The 17,387-nt window shown below is 44.6% G+C and overlaps 1 protein-coding gene across 12 annotated transcripts in view; it reads left to right on the forward strand.

Annotated features, from left to right (window-relative positions):
- The window catches only part of LOC119974633 (serine/arginine repetitive matrix protein 3-like), a 753,111-nt gene that overhangs the window by 501,420 nt on the left and 234,304 nt on the right, over nt 1-17,387 (forward strand). For all 12 annotated transcript variants that reach the window (XM_038813686.1, XM_038813694.1, XM_038813698.1 and 9 more), the window contains one exon: nt 13,124-13,225. In XM_038813686.1, the coding sequence (XP_038669614.1) occupies nt 13,124-13,225 (102 nt within the window). The remainder of the gene's footprint in view (nt 1-13,123; nt 13,226-17,387) is intronic.

The following is a 17,387-nucleotide window of genomic DNA, read 5'->3' on the forward strand; positions in this document are numbered from 1 at the left end:
GGGCAGCACGGTAGCATGGTGGTTAGCATAAATGCTTCACAGATCCAGGGTCCCAGGTTCGATTCCCGGCTGGGTCACTGTCTGTGCGGAGTCTGCACGTCCTCCCCGTGTGTGCGTGGGTTTCCTCCGGGTGCTCCGGTTTTCTCCCACAGTCCAAAGATGTGCGGGTTAGGTGGATTGGCCATGCTAATTGCCCGTAGTGTCCTAAAAAGTAATGTTAAGGGGGGGGTTGTTGGGTTACGGGTATAGGGTGGATACGTGGGTTTGAGTAAGGTGATCATTGCTCAGCACAACATCGAGGGCCGAAGGGCCTGTTCTGTGCTGTACTGTTCCATGTACTCTATCTATTTACTGCTTACCTCTAATTGTCCTTGAGAAGGTAGTGATTTACTAAGAATAATTTGTGGATGAAATGTTTCTGCAGGGCCTGACCATTCTACTATTGGTTCCTAAATGGATATTGAAGTGAGAGGGATAAGATGTTGGGCGCGATTCACCCCCCCCCCCCCCCCCCCCCCCCCCCCCCCCCGTTGGAATTCTCCATCCCGCCAGTCGGCCAATGGGTTTTCCCATTGTGGGCAGCCTCATGCCATTGAGAAATCCCCGGGCTGCCGGCGCAACAGAGAATCCCGACAGTGGAGAATCCAGCCCGTTATTATCACTCTGCAATAAAAAACAGCCATTTGATATCTGACGGGATAAGTTGTCATACTTTGAGAGCTTCATGCTGCAATGAACTAACAAAAGTTATAGTTACTTGTCCTTTAAGGAAGAAAAACTGCCATCCTTATCTGGTCTAGCCTACATGTGACTCCAGATCCACAGCAATGTGCTTGACTCTCAATTGCCCTCTGAAATGGGAAAGCCACTCCGTTCAAGGGCATTCGGGAGGCTGTCGTTGTCAGCGGTGCCTACATCGCATGATATAATACATAAAAAGAATCCCAAGCTGGGCTTGAGTTGAGGTACAGATCAACCATGTATTATTTCATGGGATGTGGGCATAGCTGGCAAGGCCACCACTTGTTGTCCATCCCCAATTGCCCTTGAACTGAGTTGCTTGCTTCAGTGGGCAGTTAAAAGCCAACCACAATACTGTGGATCTGGCATCACCTGTCAGCCTGACCAAGTTAGGATGGCAGGTTTCATAGAACATAGAACAGTACAGCACAGAACAGGCCCTTCGGCCCTCGATGTTGTGCCGAGCAATGATCACCCTACTCAAACCCACATATCCACCCTAAACCCGTAACCCAACAACCCCCCCCCCCCCAACCTTACTTTTTAGGACACTAATACGGGCAATTTAGCATGGCCAATCCACCTAACCCGCACATCTTTGGACTGTGGGAGGAAACCGGAGCACCCGGAGGAAACCCACGCACACACGGGGAGGACGTGCAGACTCCGCACAGACAGTGACCCAGCCGGGAATCGAACCTGGGACCCTGGAGCTGTGAAGCATTTATGCTAACCACCATTCTACCGTGCTGCCCATATCCTTCTATGCCGTTTCCTTCCCTAAACGTGAGCCAGATAGGTTTTCACAACAATAAATAATAGTTTCATGGCCACCATTATGGGGACCAGCTTTATAGTCCAGATTCTTTTTATTTATTGAATGAATTTCACCAGTGATGATGGGACTCAAACCCATGTTCCCAGAGCATTTGTCTAGGCATCTGGAATACTGGCCTAGTGACATTGCTGTGCAAACGAACATAAGAATTAGGAGCAAGAGGAGGCCATTCAGCCCCTCGAGCCTGCTCCACCATTCACTAAGATGATGGCTGATCTCATTGTGGTCTCAACTCTACATTCCACCTCCCCCTAAAACGGCAACAAAACTCCAGATGTGGTTTCATCCTGTACAACTGTAGCAAAGCGTCCCTACTTTTATACTCAATTCCCTTTGCAAAAAGCAACATTCCATTTGCCTTCGTAGTGACTTGCTGTACCCACATACTAACTTTTCATGTTTCATGTACCAGGCACCCAAATTCCTCTGTACCTCCGAGTTCTGGAATCTCTCTCTATTTAAATAATATACTGCTTTTTTATTTTTCCAGCCAAAGGCAACATATTCAGATTTTCTCACATTAAACTCCATCTTCCATATTTTGCCAACTCACTTAACCTATCTATAATCTCTTTGCAGACTCCTTAAGTCCTCTCATAACTTAGTTTCCTACCTATCTTTGTGTCAACAGCAAATTTAGCATCCACACATTCGGTTCCTTCATCCAAGTCATTAATATAATGTAAATAGTTGAGGCCCCTGCACTGGCCCCTGTGGCAAACTGTTTGCCTCATCTTGCCAACCCAAAAATGACCCATTTATGCCCACTCTCTGTTTCCTGTTAGCTAACCAATCCTCTATCTATGCTAATATGTTATACGCTACACCATCAGTTCTTAATTTACGAGTAACATTTGATGTGGCACCTTGTCAAATGCCTTCTGGCCATCTAAGTACGGCATATCCACAGGCTCCCCTTTATCCATGATATTTGTTACTTCATCAAGTAGCTCCAATAAATTAGTCAAATATGGGGCGGATCCTCCAGTCCCCCAGCTGCGTGTTTCTCAGCAGCGCAACGTTCACTGGTAGAAAGATTCTCTCTTTCCGCAGAGGAGGTTCCCCAATATGCTGCCAATATTTATCCCTGTACCAACATAATCTGGAAAAGTACAGATTATTTGGTCATTTGTTTTGGAAATATCTTTATTATAATTTTGGACAATTTTTATAAAAAGCACACAATAATACAAAATAACAGCTAAACAGAAAGAACCCCACCCCACCCCAACCCCTGCTTCCCCTTACAATAATATAACCTCACCAGTAAACCCACCCCACCCTATCCTCCCCAAACAGTTAGCAGTGAGCAACTCTGTAAAGTACATTATAAACGGCCGCCATCTGTAGTAAACCCCTTCCACCGACCCTCTCACAGTAAACTTGACCTTCTTGAGGTGCAAAACCTCCATCAGGTTATTCAGCTACGCCAAACCGCTTGCCGATATAATCGACCTCCAGCCCAAGTGAATCTTCCTCCTGACCACAAGCAAGGCAAAGACCAGGACATCTGCCCCTGCCCCCGTCCGGAGCTCCAGCATATCCAAACCCCAAGAGTCGCCAGCAGTGGGCAACTCTCCAACCCAATGCCCAGGATTGCCAATATGGTATCAAAAAAGGACTTCCAGAAGCCCACCAGCTTTGAACACAACCAGAAAATGTGCATATGGTGTGCCAGCTCCCTCGAACACCAATCACATCCATCCTCCACCCCGTTGAAAAACCGACTCATTCTAGCCTTCATGAGGTGTGCTGGAAACAGTACATTTAGCTGAATGTGACTCAGCCTCGCACAGGATGCAGTCTCTGCTTCCACTCGGACCCACAACTCCTTTGAATCCCTGCACTACTTCAGCACTTTTTCAGCATTGGCTGCCCAATAGTAATATTGAAAGTTTGGCAAGGCCTAGCCCCCTGCTTGTCTCTCTCTCTGGAGCAATGTCCTCCTAATTCTCGGGCCCTTACCCGCCCAAATAAACCCAGTCACAAGCCGGTCAGTCTCTCTGAAAAATGCCTTGGGCAGGAACACTGGAAGGCACTGAAATAAAAATAGTAATCTCAGCAAGATATTCATCTTAACCGATTGCACTCGGCCAGCCAGGAATAGTGGGAGACCATCCCATCTTTGCAGGTCTTCCTTAACCTTTCCTACCAGCGGGACCTGGGTGTCACCAGTCACTGAAGGTAAGCATGCAGTACAGCAGGCGGTAAAGAAGGCTAATGGTATGTTGGCCTTCATTGCGAGAGGTTTTGAGTAGAGAAGCAGAGATGTGTTGCTGCAATTGTACAGGGTGTTGGTAAGGCCTCGCCTGGAGTATTGTGTGCAATTTTGGTCTCCTTTTCTCAGGAAGGATGCTCTTGCTCTCAAGGGATGCAACAAAGGTTTACCAGACTGATTCCAGGGATGGCAAGACTGTCCTATGAGGAGAGATTGATTAGGTTTAGATTGTTCTCGCTGGAGTTCAGAAGAATGAAGGGGGATCTCATAGAGACTTATAAAATTCTAACAGGACTAGACAGGGTAGATGCAGGGAAGATGTTCCCAATAGTGGGTGTGTCCAGAACCAGGGTCACAGTCTGAGAATTCAGGGTAAACCATTTCGGACAGAGATGAGGAGACATTTCTTCACCCAGAGTGGTGAGCCTGTGGAATTCAGTACCACAGTAAGTAGTTGATGCTAAAACATTGAATATATTCAAGAGGCGGCTAGATATAGCACTTGGGGCAAATGAGATCAAAGGCTATGGGGAGAAAGGCTATTGAGTTGGATGATCAGCCACGATGGTGGTAAATGCGGAGCAGGCTCGAAGGGCCAAATGGTCTACTCCTGGTCCTATATTCTATGTCTATGTACCAGACTCGTGTAATTCAACCTCCAGAGTCTCCCCCAGTTTCCTGCTATCTGGACCCCCAAATACCTAAAATGACATTCTGCTAGCCGGAACGGCAACACCCCTAGCCCTCCCTCTCCGTCTAGGTGCCCCAACCACCAAGTATTTGTTCTTTCCTATATTTAGCTTACAGCCAGAAAAGTTGCCAAAACACTGCAAGATTCCCATAATGTTTCCCACTGACGCCTCCAGATCCCTAACGTATAATAGCAAATCGTCAGCGTATAGCGAGACTCTATGCTGCACCCCTCCTCTAATTGTTCCTTCCCATGCTTTCAAAGTCCTTAGTACCATGGCTAGTGGCTCTATTGCTAACGCAAACAACAAAGGGTGCTTGGACATCCCTGCCTGGTTCTCCGGTATAAATTAAAGGGCTGAGATGTCACTTTGTTAGTGCAAACACTGGCAAACGGGGCCACATACGCACCTACGCTAAAAAGCCTGGTCCAAACCCAAATTTCTCTAGTATCACTAACAGATAGTCTACCCAGTCAAATGCTTGCTCTGCATCAAGGGAAACTATGATCTCAAAAACCTGCTCCTCCCCTGGGATAACCACTGCATTCAACAGCCGTCTCACGTTTGCCGTCCACCTCCGCTCTTTTACAAATCCCATTTGGTCTTTCCCACCGCTTCCGGGAGACAGGCTCCTGTCTTAACGCCAACACCTTAGTTAGAAGCTTTGCATCCACATTTAACAGGGAGATCAGATGATATGATCCACAGTCTGTGGGTTCATTGTCCTTCTTCAGGAGCAGGGAAATTGGCGCCTGCCCCAGCATGGAACCTCTCTCCAAGAAGTTCCTGATGTGGAGATGCCGCCGTTGGACTGGGGTGAGCACAGTAAGAAGTCTTACAACACCAGGTTAAAGTCCAACATGTTTGTTTCAAACACTAGTTTTCGGAGCACTGCTCGGACCTGAGGAAGGAGCAGTGCTCCGAAAACTAGTGTTTGAAACAAACATGTTGGACTTTAACCTGGTGTTGTAAGAGGTCCCTGAACATCCCAACAATAGAGGGGTCATCTCTACTAATTCTTCATAAAATTCCACCAGGAACTCATCGGGTTTACCCGAATGCATCAATTTCAGAGCCTGTTTGATCTCTCCCAACTCCAACGGAGCTTCTAGTTTCTCCCATAACTCCTCCTCCACCTTGGGAAACTCTAACTTCCCCTAGGAACTCCACCACATCCGAATAATCCAGAGGCAGTTCACACTTGTATAATTTTTCATAGAAGGCCCTAAATACCGCATTGACCCTCTCCTGAGTCCTGAGCCGAGATCATCCCCCATCCCGTGCCCTAATCTGGACAATCTCCCTCTCTGCCTCTCGTTTCCTCAGTTGATATGTCAGGAGCTGTCTTGCCTTCTCTCCATACTCATAAGTAGCCCCTTTAGCTCACCTCACTATCACGCCGCCCCATCTGTAGAGATCAGATCGAACTGCGTTTGCAGTTTTTTTCTCTTTGCTAATAGTTCTGGGGATGGACTGCTTGCATACCTGCGATCAACCTCTATAACCAAAGAGAAAATGCTGGGAAAGCTCAACAGGTCTGGCAGCATCTGTAGGGAGAGAAAAGAGCTAACATTTCGAGTCCAGATGACGCTTTGTCAAAGAGAAAATGCTGGAAACTCAACAGGTCTGGCAGCATCTACTGAGATTTCCCAGCATTTTCTCTTTGGTTTCAGATTCCTGCATCTGCAGTAATTTGCTTTTATCTACCTCAATAATATTGTCTACCCTCTCCCTCCTTGCCTCCGCAACTACATGTGCCTTGAAAGGTATAATTTCTCCCCTAATTATGACCTTCAGTACTTCCCATAGTATTGAGGGTGAGACCTGCCCATTATCATTGTTCAAAACATAATCCTGGAAAGCCCCTGATATCCTTGCACAGAATCCCTGGGTTGTAAGACGCCCACAGCCTACCTCCAACTCCAGGTCCACCCAGGTGCACCCAATGTGGGGCATGTCAAGGATTAAAACTGAATACTTGGGCTTCTTCACCCCTGCCAACAGCACCCGGCTCATGGCAAAGCATCCTGGAATTACACATTATGTACCAAGGAAAAGAACAAAAACTCTTTCTCCCCACAGATATCCAAACCACCAAGTGTCTCCCCCCCCCCCCCCCCCCCCCCTTCATCCATGAATACCATTAACACCTTCGCCATACACCCCCCCCCCCACCCCGGGACCAGCGACTTTGGCCTAGAGTAATCCACCCCTCGGGTCTAGCACGCAGTTCATGTCTCCCCTCACTGCCTCCCAAAGTAAGTTGATGAGTCTCTTCATCTGGTATCGCTGCCAGCAACCTTTTCATGAACATTGTATCGTCCCAATTTGCGGCGTATGCATTCATTTGGTCGTTATCTCATTATGGGACCATTTACTTGCGTGAATTGGCTGTTGCATTTCATATATTAAAACAATGACTGCACTTCAAAAATATTTTAGTGACTGTAAAGTACATTGGGATGACTATATGCGCGCTTTAATGGCAAAGAAGCAGTCCTGTTTTGGACATGTTTAGCGGGTGCTTCCCAGCATTGCAGTGCCAAGAACAATACCTCAATTAAAAGGGACTCACCTTTTTTTGGGGGCCTCAGCGAGAAACCTCCAGCCGAGGCTGCACTTCGACTAATTTCCTGCACTAACAAGTTCAGCTTGCCAATGCAGGAAGAGATCGACGCGCCATTTTTAAATGGCACCCTGACCTCTGGACCACCACCACGGCCTCCGGATCCCCCCAACGCCCTAACTTACCAGCCTGGCAGTGCCCCTGACAGCCTGGCAGTGCCACATGGGCATGCTGGCATTGCCTGTGTGGCACCCGGGTGGCGCTGTTCGGGTGCCCGGGTGGCACTACACGCTGTCAGGCTGGCATTTCGATGGTGCCCATGTGGCATCAAGAATGCCAAGGTACCACCCTGCCCAGAGCCCGACCACCCGGGGTCCCTGATCTCCTTGGAGGCTAGTAGGTTGTTCCCTGTATAAATGCACCTTTCTTCATAATGCCCTATGGACTTACATACATCTCTTTTTAGTAGAATCAGCGACTGTTTCATTCTTAGGCTCCATTACATAGAACATACAGTGCAAAAGGGGGCCATTCGGCCCATCGAGTCTGCACCGACCCACATTAAGCCCTCACTTCCACCCTATCACCGTAACCCAATAACCCCTCCTAACCTTTTTCGACACTAAAGGCAATTTAGCATGGCCAATCCATCTAACCTGCACGTCTTTGGACTGTGGGAGGAAACCGGAGCACCCGGAGGAAACCCACGCAGAGACGGGGGGAACGTGCAAACTCCACACAGACAGTGACCCAACGGGAAATCAAACCTGGGTCCCTGGCACAGTGACGCCACAGTGTTATCCACTTGTGCTACCGTGCTGCCCATGATTACTATGAATTTAGCAATTTTTATCAAAGTATATATTTTTTTAGCATTATAATACAATTTTAATATTCATATTGACTTTTGATAATACAGAGAAATAAGCCAAAGCCATCCACTAATGTATTTGGAAGATCTAACTAAAATCAGTTGCTATAGAAACTGCTCACTATAGTTTAACAACTTGCCCTAGTTGTACCCCATGTATGCTCGCTCACTTGCTTAACGTAGTTTATTGAATGTAGGTCACACACACAGAAGAACTGAAAAGAAATCTCACCACCTCTTTAATTATTCTTTATCACCCCCCCCAAACCCCAAAAGCCACATTGCATATTACCTCACTGTATAATCAAACCAAAGAACAAGGATGACACCTTTACAAATTGCTGCTATACTTTTGCAGGCACGGTTACATTTTGTGAATCTGTTGCAACATAATGTTATGCAATACTGAAGGACTGCAATCCAACACAAATGTTCTCACTGCAATCTGTTAAAAATAATAATGAGCTGTCGGTTTGAATTGAATTGTGGAGTTTCCATGAAATACTCGATGCTTGTACATTTATTTATCAGATTTGAAAATCCAGGCAGTGCATATTAAACGATGAATCCTTTATTACAAGTTGAAGAATCCTTCCTGTGCAGCAGAGTACTTTTAACCTTCCCTGATCATTTAATCTTTAGCAAAGACAGATGACAGCCCAATGAGGCCTAGGGGGATTTACAAAGCTTTGTCTCAATAAATACATAGTCTGCCAGAATAAAGAATGAATGACAAAGATTTTGGAAGACTGATATTGTGTTGACAGGGAAAGAAGCTGGTGTGCTGAACGCCATATAAGGGCAGTTATAAAGCTGGCTTAAAACCAGCTTGCCAAAGTCTAATTTGGTAAATGAGTTTAACAAAAAAGGAATCTTCTGACAATGCGGGATGTCAAAGCAAAAAGACAGACTGTTTGGTTTGAACTATTTCTGATAACTCCCCCAGCCAAAGGCCTCAATAAACTGAGTTAGGGTGTTTACTGTGTATTGACGTGGCATAACCTGGATGAATTTGCTATATGGGGCCCAGCTGCCACTGAATTTACATTTTCCAATGGATTATAAATTTGATGCAATTATATCTCTGTATTGTATTCCACAAATTGCTATTTGCTCTGTGTATCAATGCATCAAGGTTAATGATCATTTCAGTAAGAGTGAAATGTTGACCCGGAACAGATCATTTGTATCGCAGTAGTTTCTGGAAGGAGGGGAGAGGAGGGTACCATGCCATATTGTAATGTGGCTCAGAGAAAGAGACACTCTCCACTTAACCATAAAACATCCTCTGATCTTTTCAGGCAGTCCCTCAGGATTGAGGATGATTTTTTTTCCACTTTTTGTTGGTAGATTCTGAGATATTGATAGGTCCAATGCGTGGCCTGCAGACCCGGCCACATGTGGGCATCATACTTGAAGGGTTAGGCAGATTAGGCAGAGGGGCTGGTTTAGCTCACTCAGCTAAATCGCTGGCTTATAAAGCAGACCAAGCAAGCCAGCAGCATGGTTCGATACTCATACCAGCCTCCCCGGACAGGCGCCGGAATGTGGCGACTAGGGGCTTTTCACAGTAACTTCATTGAAGCCTACTCGTCACAATAAGCGATTTTCATTTTCATTAAGTGTTTTGAGAAAAAACAAATTACTGGAAAAATGCAGCAGGTCTGGCAGCATCTGAGAGAGAGAAACAGTTAATGGATGCGATTAAAAGGGGAAAAAACAGAGTCCTGTTTTGAGCATGTCGGGTGTTTCTCGGCACATGCAGCATCAAGAACAACCCTGCTATCAAACAGGACCTTTAGCGAGGAACGCCCTGCTGAGGATGCACTTACCTTCATTCCTGCACCAGGAAGAGATCAGGGCGCCATTTAAAAAAAAAAAAAATTTAGAGTACCCAATTATTTGTTTTTCCAATTAAGGGGCAATTTAACATGACCAATCCACCTAACCTGCACATCTTTGGGTTGTGGGGGCGAAACCCACGCAGACACGGTGAGAATGTGCAAACTCCACACGGACAGTGACCCAGAACCTGGGTCCTCAGCGCCGTAGGCAGCAATGCTAACCATTATGCCACGTGCTGCTTCCAGTTGCGCCATTATTAAACACCACCCCAATCTCACGACCACCCCCATCGGCATTCCACCGCGGCCTCCGGACCACTCCAATGTCCTAATTTACCTTTTAGGGGGTCCTTGAATACCCCCTCACTCCACCTCATAAGGGCAGGCACTGTGGGCCTGATCCCTGACAGTGCCAGCTTGGCACCCTTACAATGCCCCTGACAGCCTGGCAACGTCACTTGGACCCCTGGGTGCCCAGATGGCAGTAGGAGGGCCAGGGTACCACCCACGGGCTTCCAACGGCCTGGTAGAACCCTCCCTCAGATGTTTGTGTGGACCAGTCTCAAATGGCACCATACGCGATTCCTAAGCGTGAGTCCCAGGTCTTGGGAGAATCTGTTGCCCACATATGTAAGTGAGTCTAGCTGCTCACTTAAGTACGTTAATCTGGATCCTGCCCAGGGAGGGCAAGATTCAGCGTTCAATGTCTTGCGAGATCTCGTTAAATCACGTGAGGAGTCTCCATCGTCGTATATCTTGTGAGAGGTCTCTCGCGAAATGGAAAGCGTCCCAAGTCGAGCGCAATAAGGCCGTTCAATTGGACCAAATGTTTCGAGTCCAGTATGCTTGTTTGTCGCAAAAACATTTGCATCTATGTATTCCTAACAAAGCCTCTTCTTGTGCTTTGTGCTTTCTTGAATATTAAATTTCCATGTTGGCCAGTCACATGCCAGAATTCCCCCTCAGACAGTAGGGATGAAAGATGTCTTCAGGGATGCTTGAGGACATCCCGAAAGCATTTCTGCTGTACTCCTGGGAGTCTACTGCCGGAACTGAGTTCCGAGTAGGATAGTTGTTTTGGGAGTCTGTGTCTGGAGTATTAACGGCATGTCCTGCCCGGTGGAACTGGTTTTGACTGGTTAGCATCATGATGTTGGGAACGTTGGCTTGGCAAAGGTCACTGCTATTGGATCATCTTCCCTGCTACCAAGTTTGGAGGATTTTGCAAAGGCACTGCTGCTGATATTCCCCCAGTGTCTTTGTACGTTACCAAATCTCTGAAGCATATAGAAGCGCAGGGATCACTCCCTGCTCAATAAACCATGACCTTAGTCTCAGGTTTGAGATCCTGGACCTCAAATACTCTTTTCTTTAGTCAGCGGAAGACTGGCATCTTGGAAGCAATGGTGAATTTTGTCATCTCTGACTGCTTTTATCAAGAGGTGGTTGTCAAATATGGAAAATAGTCCACATTTTCTGGGATCTCACCATTGATCTAAATGAATGAGAGGCGGTTTTGTGGTGTGGAAAGAGGACATTGGCGATTAACAACAGTCCATTTTCTCTTAGCTTCGGAGAAGGAGTTGGCAATGACCCAGAGCTCAGTTTCTGAGTGAGCGCACACACAGGAGTCATCTGCATTCTAAACCTCTATTGGTGAGGTTGGAGTGATTTTGGTTTGGGATTGAAGGCAGCATAGGTTGAATAGTTTCCCGTTTGTCCTGTAGATTACCTTCACGCATGTGGGCAATTTGCTGGAAGAGAGGTACAAGGAAAATGGGTGATGCCCTGTTGGTGCCTGCCATGCCAATTTGTGTATTCATTTTAAATGCTATTAATTCATTTATTTTAATATCTTTTCCTCGTCCCACCTTTTCCTTGGTTCTTAACTTGATTATGAAAAAGTTTATTCTTTTGCAATATTTGTACCTCTTGCTGATGCTGAAGTAGCAAGAGGAAGGTTCCATTAATTCTCCAGTGACTAACACCAGAACGGCTGGTCATTCATCATTTTTAGTTCTGTTATTCATTCTGGGAATCTGTGCGCCGCTAAAGTGCCCATCGTTTATTACTCATCCTTTGTTGCCTTGAAGCTTGATACAAGTGAGTGACTTGCTTATCCACTTCAGAGGGCAGTTAGAGTCACCCAGACCATCTCAGAGTTTCATGTTCACTTTCTCTGATCTTTAAAGCTTTTTATTTCCAGATTTTTTTAACTGAATTCTAATTCTCAAACTGCTGTAGTGCAATTTGAAATCATATTCTCTGTATTATTAGTCCAATAGCATAATGACTGCACTACCGCACTCAGTATTTCCGGCCTGACTCTTAATTAGACACCACATCCACGCTTACCATTAAAGTGCTTGATAAACATTGTGTTCCAGTACAGGTGCAAACACTCAGTCCCGCAAAATTAATTAATCCCAAGCAGCAACATTAATAGCATTTTTTTATTTGACAGTTTAAACTGTGTAAAAATGTATTTTATAATTTTTCCCCATGCTTATATGCCTCACTGTTGTTGGCTGTTAATTTTTTTCCTGGCTGATGTCATGGTAACATTCTGGGTGCTGTAGTTCCACTGGGACAGTGTACGGTTACAAGTCCTGTGAAATATACCTTGTTCACGCACAAAATTTGTCAGAAGCTGTTGCAAATCCCAGGCCCATGATGCAGAAACCTCTTGTTCAAAATGACTTGCACACATAAAACCTGCATCAGGCAAGGCTCATATTCTTCTTTTAGTGTATTTATATATTATTGAACACAGTGTTTATTGCCACTTATACAAGCCATGTCCGAGATGAGCTTGAAAGCTTGTTTTCTATTTGCATTGCCCAAGGGGCCACTTTTAGCACTACGCAGTGAACACAACAAATACAGTGCGTGTAAGCATATCATATTAGCCACAGTAATAATTCACATCCCGAAAAAAGCAACTTTTACTAAAGGCAGGGAATAGTAACTTTTAAAATAATGTAAGCAAAACAATGAAATTCTTTCTGGGGCATGGCTTTATGTTTTTGGTCCATGCAATTAAACTGAGAAATGCGTTTCCAAGGTTGCAAGGTCAATTTAGCTCATCCATCCAGAATGACCATAAAATGGCCCCAAATTGCAGCATACAAAAAAACAATTCCTGGTTTTTCTGTGGAGCCCATTCATGCGTTTGTTGATTTTTGTTTCCTGGTGTGAACCAGAACCTCCTGATGACAGTCCAAACTTTTATTGTTCTGAACATGCGCCTTCTTCTGCTATTTTTAATATAATGCGATTTTTTCAGATTTCACTTTTCCATGTTGTTTGCTATCTTGAATACGTGTTAAGTTGATCTCCTATTGCTGTTTCAGGTATACTCAGGAAGAGATTCGCCAGAAAGTGGGAACCTTTCGGCAAATGCTGATGGAAAAAGAAGGCGTATTGACTAAGGAAGATCCGCATGGACGTCACACGTGAGTGCACACAACTTTTAAGTTGACCAGCGCTTTCTAAAGTATTGCAGACTAGAATATGGCGCCTTTGATTACGTGTAGGTTTGTATTCCCTCAAGAATAGAAGATTAAGGGAGGGATGGTTGCAGTGAGGTGTTTTAAGGTGATTAAACAAGTTGAAGGGATAGAAAAAAACTTTCGTCTGCAGCCCAAGGTCAAAGGCAGTTATCTTAAAATTAAAGCTAGCCCATTCAGTGCTGCAAGCCCTTCATACAAGGGGCATTCAAAATTTCGATCACTCTCCTGGAAAAGAAAAAAATTGTTGAGACTAAATCAACAGAAGAATTAAAAGTTCAGTTAGTTTTCTGTTAGGAAAGGGTTTTAAGGTTTAATGGAACCGAGGTGCGTCAATTGAGTTAAGATACTGGTAAGCCATAATCTAGCTGAATGATAGGTAGACTTCGGGGGCGGAATGGCCCCCTCCGAACTTAATTTGGCAAAGACAAGAAGGCGGCAGGCTTCCCACACCACATCTTTTCGCCCGATTAAATTCCTCCCCATATCCAAACTTGCCTCTGAGGCGGGCATTAAATTCAACCCCTAGACTTTTTGGAAAATTTTAACACATTTATTTCTCACTCAGATCTAGTAAGGAGCCAGTAGTCTCTCCTAACTTTACAGTTCTGCTGTGGGGTTTTCTACCGGCGGGATTTTCTGCTTCGTCGACAGCGTACCCACGTCTGCAGGTTTCCTGATGGCGTGGTGTAGCCACAATGGGAAACACCATCAGTTGGCTGCGGAAACGGAGAATCCTGCCCCTGGCTATTCAGAACAAAGCGGTTGCTGTTTATTTTCCAGCAAGGCTGGGAGATTATTCCTGCACGTTTTACTGGGGCAGCTTTCAGCAGTGGTGAATAGAACCTGTTCAACCACGGACACTTCTCCATAGGATGGGTTGAGAGTTTATTTCCTCTTGCTTGTGTTGTGTAATGATGGTGATTGAAAGATTAACGAACTGGTCTTTAATTTTTTTTTTATTTAAAAAGTCAATATATAAATACATTTATTTATCAATGAGATTATTTATACATTTAGAGTCCCTTGTATTGAATCCCCGGTCCAATTATGAAATGTGGAATGCAGACTCATTTTATGTATATAACCAGCATATACATCTTCTACATCTAATGATTAAATCCATGTTTGTAATCATGTAATGAGACAGTCATAATGCAGTACGCCTGCTCCAGTAAATCACGTCCCCCTTGTGTTGCCCAATATTATAGCAAAAAATCAGTGAAGAGTAGATGAACTTCATGGTAGGAAAAGCAATCCGAAAAATAATTTAACATTATAATGAAATGATTTACTCGTTGTCTTCTCTTTTCACTCGTCCTATTGAATACAGGCTACAATGCCTCCATTAAATCAGAAATTTTCAATTGAATCTGACACCACTGCCACGAAAATCCCAGGGATATAGGTTGTCAGCAAGGGGCTATGGAAACCTTATGGGACAGATGAGGGTGCTGTTTTGAGATTGGGCGTTAATGCATTTAGTTGGAGCAAAAAAAAATGTTGGAAATAGAGCATACTTTGAGACATCATCTAAACGCCACACTTAAAACATAGAGAAACATAGAAAATGGGAACAGGAGTAGGCCATTTGGCCCTTCAAGCCATTTGTTATGTCACGGCTGTTCATCCACATCAGTAACCTGTTCCCGCTTTCTCCCGTTTCCTTTGATCCCTTTAGCCCCAAGAGCTATATCCAACTCCTTGAAAACATAACAGGGCGGAATTCTCCATTCGTTCACGGGAGTGGGATTTTCCGGTCCCGCTGCAGTTAATAGATTTGGCTGAGCGCCACATTCTCTGACTTCACTTGCAGTGGGGCAGACTCACAACCAAGAGTCCCAGCCGCAATGTTTTTGCCTCAACTGCTTTCTGTGGTAGTGAATTCCAAAGGCTGACCACTCTCTGGCTGAATAAATTTCTCCTCATATCCTTAGACTATGACCCCTGGTTCTGCACCAAACCCCCCCCCCCCCCCCCCCCCCCCCCCCGCCACCACCACCACCATTGGGAACATCCTTCCTGCAGCTACCCTGTCAAGTTCCATATGTGATACCCCCCCCCCCACCTGTTCCTAAACTCCAGCGAATATAATCCCAACCAATCCTCACACGTCGGTCCCGCCATCCCAGGGATCAGCCTGGTAAACCTTCGCTGCACTCCTTCTATAGCAAGAACATCCTTCCTCAGATAAGGACACCAAAACTGAATACAAGCAAGAAAATGAAAACTGGTATGAGGTAATGGCATTGTGATGGAACCAATCATTGAAACCAATCAAACATATGGACATGCATACAAATTAGGAGCAGGAGGAGGTCATTCGGCCTTTGAGAAGGTGGTGAACTGCTCTTGAAATGCTGCTGTCCGTGTGGTGTAGGTACACCCACTGTGCTGTTAGGGAAGGAGTTCCAGGATTTTGAATTTGTTGTGATCGTTGGTTGGGAAGATGCTGTCTCAAAGCCTTGTGGAGTTCCTGCAGTGCATCATGAAGGTGGTACACAGGTGCTCCTGTTCATCGGTGGTGGAGGGAGTGGATGTTTGTTTGAAGGGGTGTCAATCAAGCACCCAAAAGAGAAAATGCTGGAAAATCTCAGCAGGTCTGGCAGCAACTGTAAGGAAAGAAAAGAGCTAATGCTTAGAGTCCAGATGACCCTTTGTCAAATCTTCATATCCTTCTGAAATGTCATGTATTCTTGAATACTTAGCTCCCAGTCTTTGTCATCTTGTAGTCACATAGCTGTAATGGCTGTCAGATCATACATATTTATTTTGGTTTGATCTGTCAATTCATCTGTGTTGACATGAATGGTATGTGCAACCTGATACAGAGTCCTTAACTCTATCTGTTTACCATTTTGTAATCTCTGGCACTATCTTCCGGTGGACTCTTAAATTTATAAGCTCAGTCCCTTCCTGCTGCGCTCTGATTATCACTTCTCTTATTGCTACCATGCTCTCTTGCCTGGTTTTCTCTCTTTTATTGATCCCATCTCCCCAAACTCGATCCATTGTCCCAACTATTTTGTTTAAAGTGGTCTGCTCTCCTTAATTACAATAGAGATTCAAAGGGGGAAATCTGAATGCACTAAGATCTGCTTGAAGTAATGTCCAACATATTAATAGGCGGTATGCAAATGACTACAGGTTACAACTTTGCCAAAATATTCAGTTGTCCTTCGACACCGGGAATGTCATGGACCTGCATGAAGTGAACAAAATGACAGCAGGTTCATCAGGAAAAAGAAAATGGTTCCATTGAAAACAAAGACAGGAGAGGTCATCACTGACTCTAATAAACAGACCTCAGTAACAGTGTTCTCCCTAGAGTACATCTCAAGGTAGTGTTCCACACATCTCTCTTATTATTTATTATTTCCAGCTTCAAACCAGTCAGCACTTTCCTGCTCTTGCTTCCTATATGTTGAGAGTGCAGTATTGCAGATGGTGTCTCAAAGTGTTTTCCATTTCCAAAAGTATATATTTCTATTTGTTTTTGTTCATTTATTAGTATATGTTCCTTAAAGTGCAGCAATAAATATGTATGTAGGTGGCAGAACATAAAGTGGGAAGTAATTGAACTTTTGAAAGAAAAAGAATTCTCTTGGTGCAGAGCTGATTTACGATGTCTTTTCTCAGACTTGCCTGTACCCATGCTGCGCTCCTGCATGACAATCCAACCATTTTAAACACAATCGACCCACACTCCCAGAACAAACTGATTTGCTTTATTCGCTGAAATGGTGCAGATGAGGTTTCACAAGTTATGCTTGGTGCTTTTTCAAGGTTGGCTTTTTGCGTGTTATCATTTGAGTTCAGTACAGTTTGAATGAGTATTTCCTTTAAGCAATAGTTATATAATAGGATGAAATGTTCCCTTTTTAACAGGATAGCATCATTTTTCATTACTCATACTTGGGTATTTGACAATATGATGCCATATTGTTCATTTTTTATCATAACTCAAGAAATTTCTAGTTGAAGGAGGAGTTGATCGGGTTATTATGTTATAACATTATTATATATCATACAGGCGAGAGGTTAGGATAAGCAATAGATGTTTTTAACCACAATAGAGAAAATCTAATCAGATCAAATTGAGAGCTCA

The sequence above is a fragment of the Scyliorhinus canicula genome, chromosome 12 (assembly GCF_902713615.1).
Source record: "Scyliorhinus canicula chromosome 12, sScyCan1.1, whole genome shotgun sequence".
Classification (NCBI taxonomy): domain Eukaryota; kingdom Metazoa; phylum Chordata; class Chondrichthyes; order Carcharhiniformes; family Scyliorhinidae; genus Scyliorhinus; species Scyliorhinus canicula.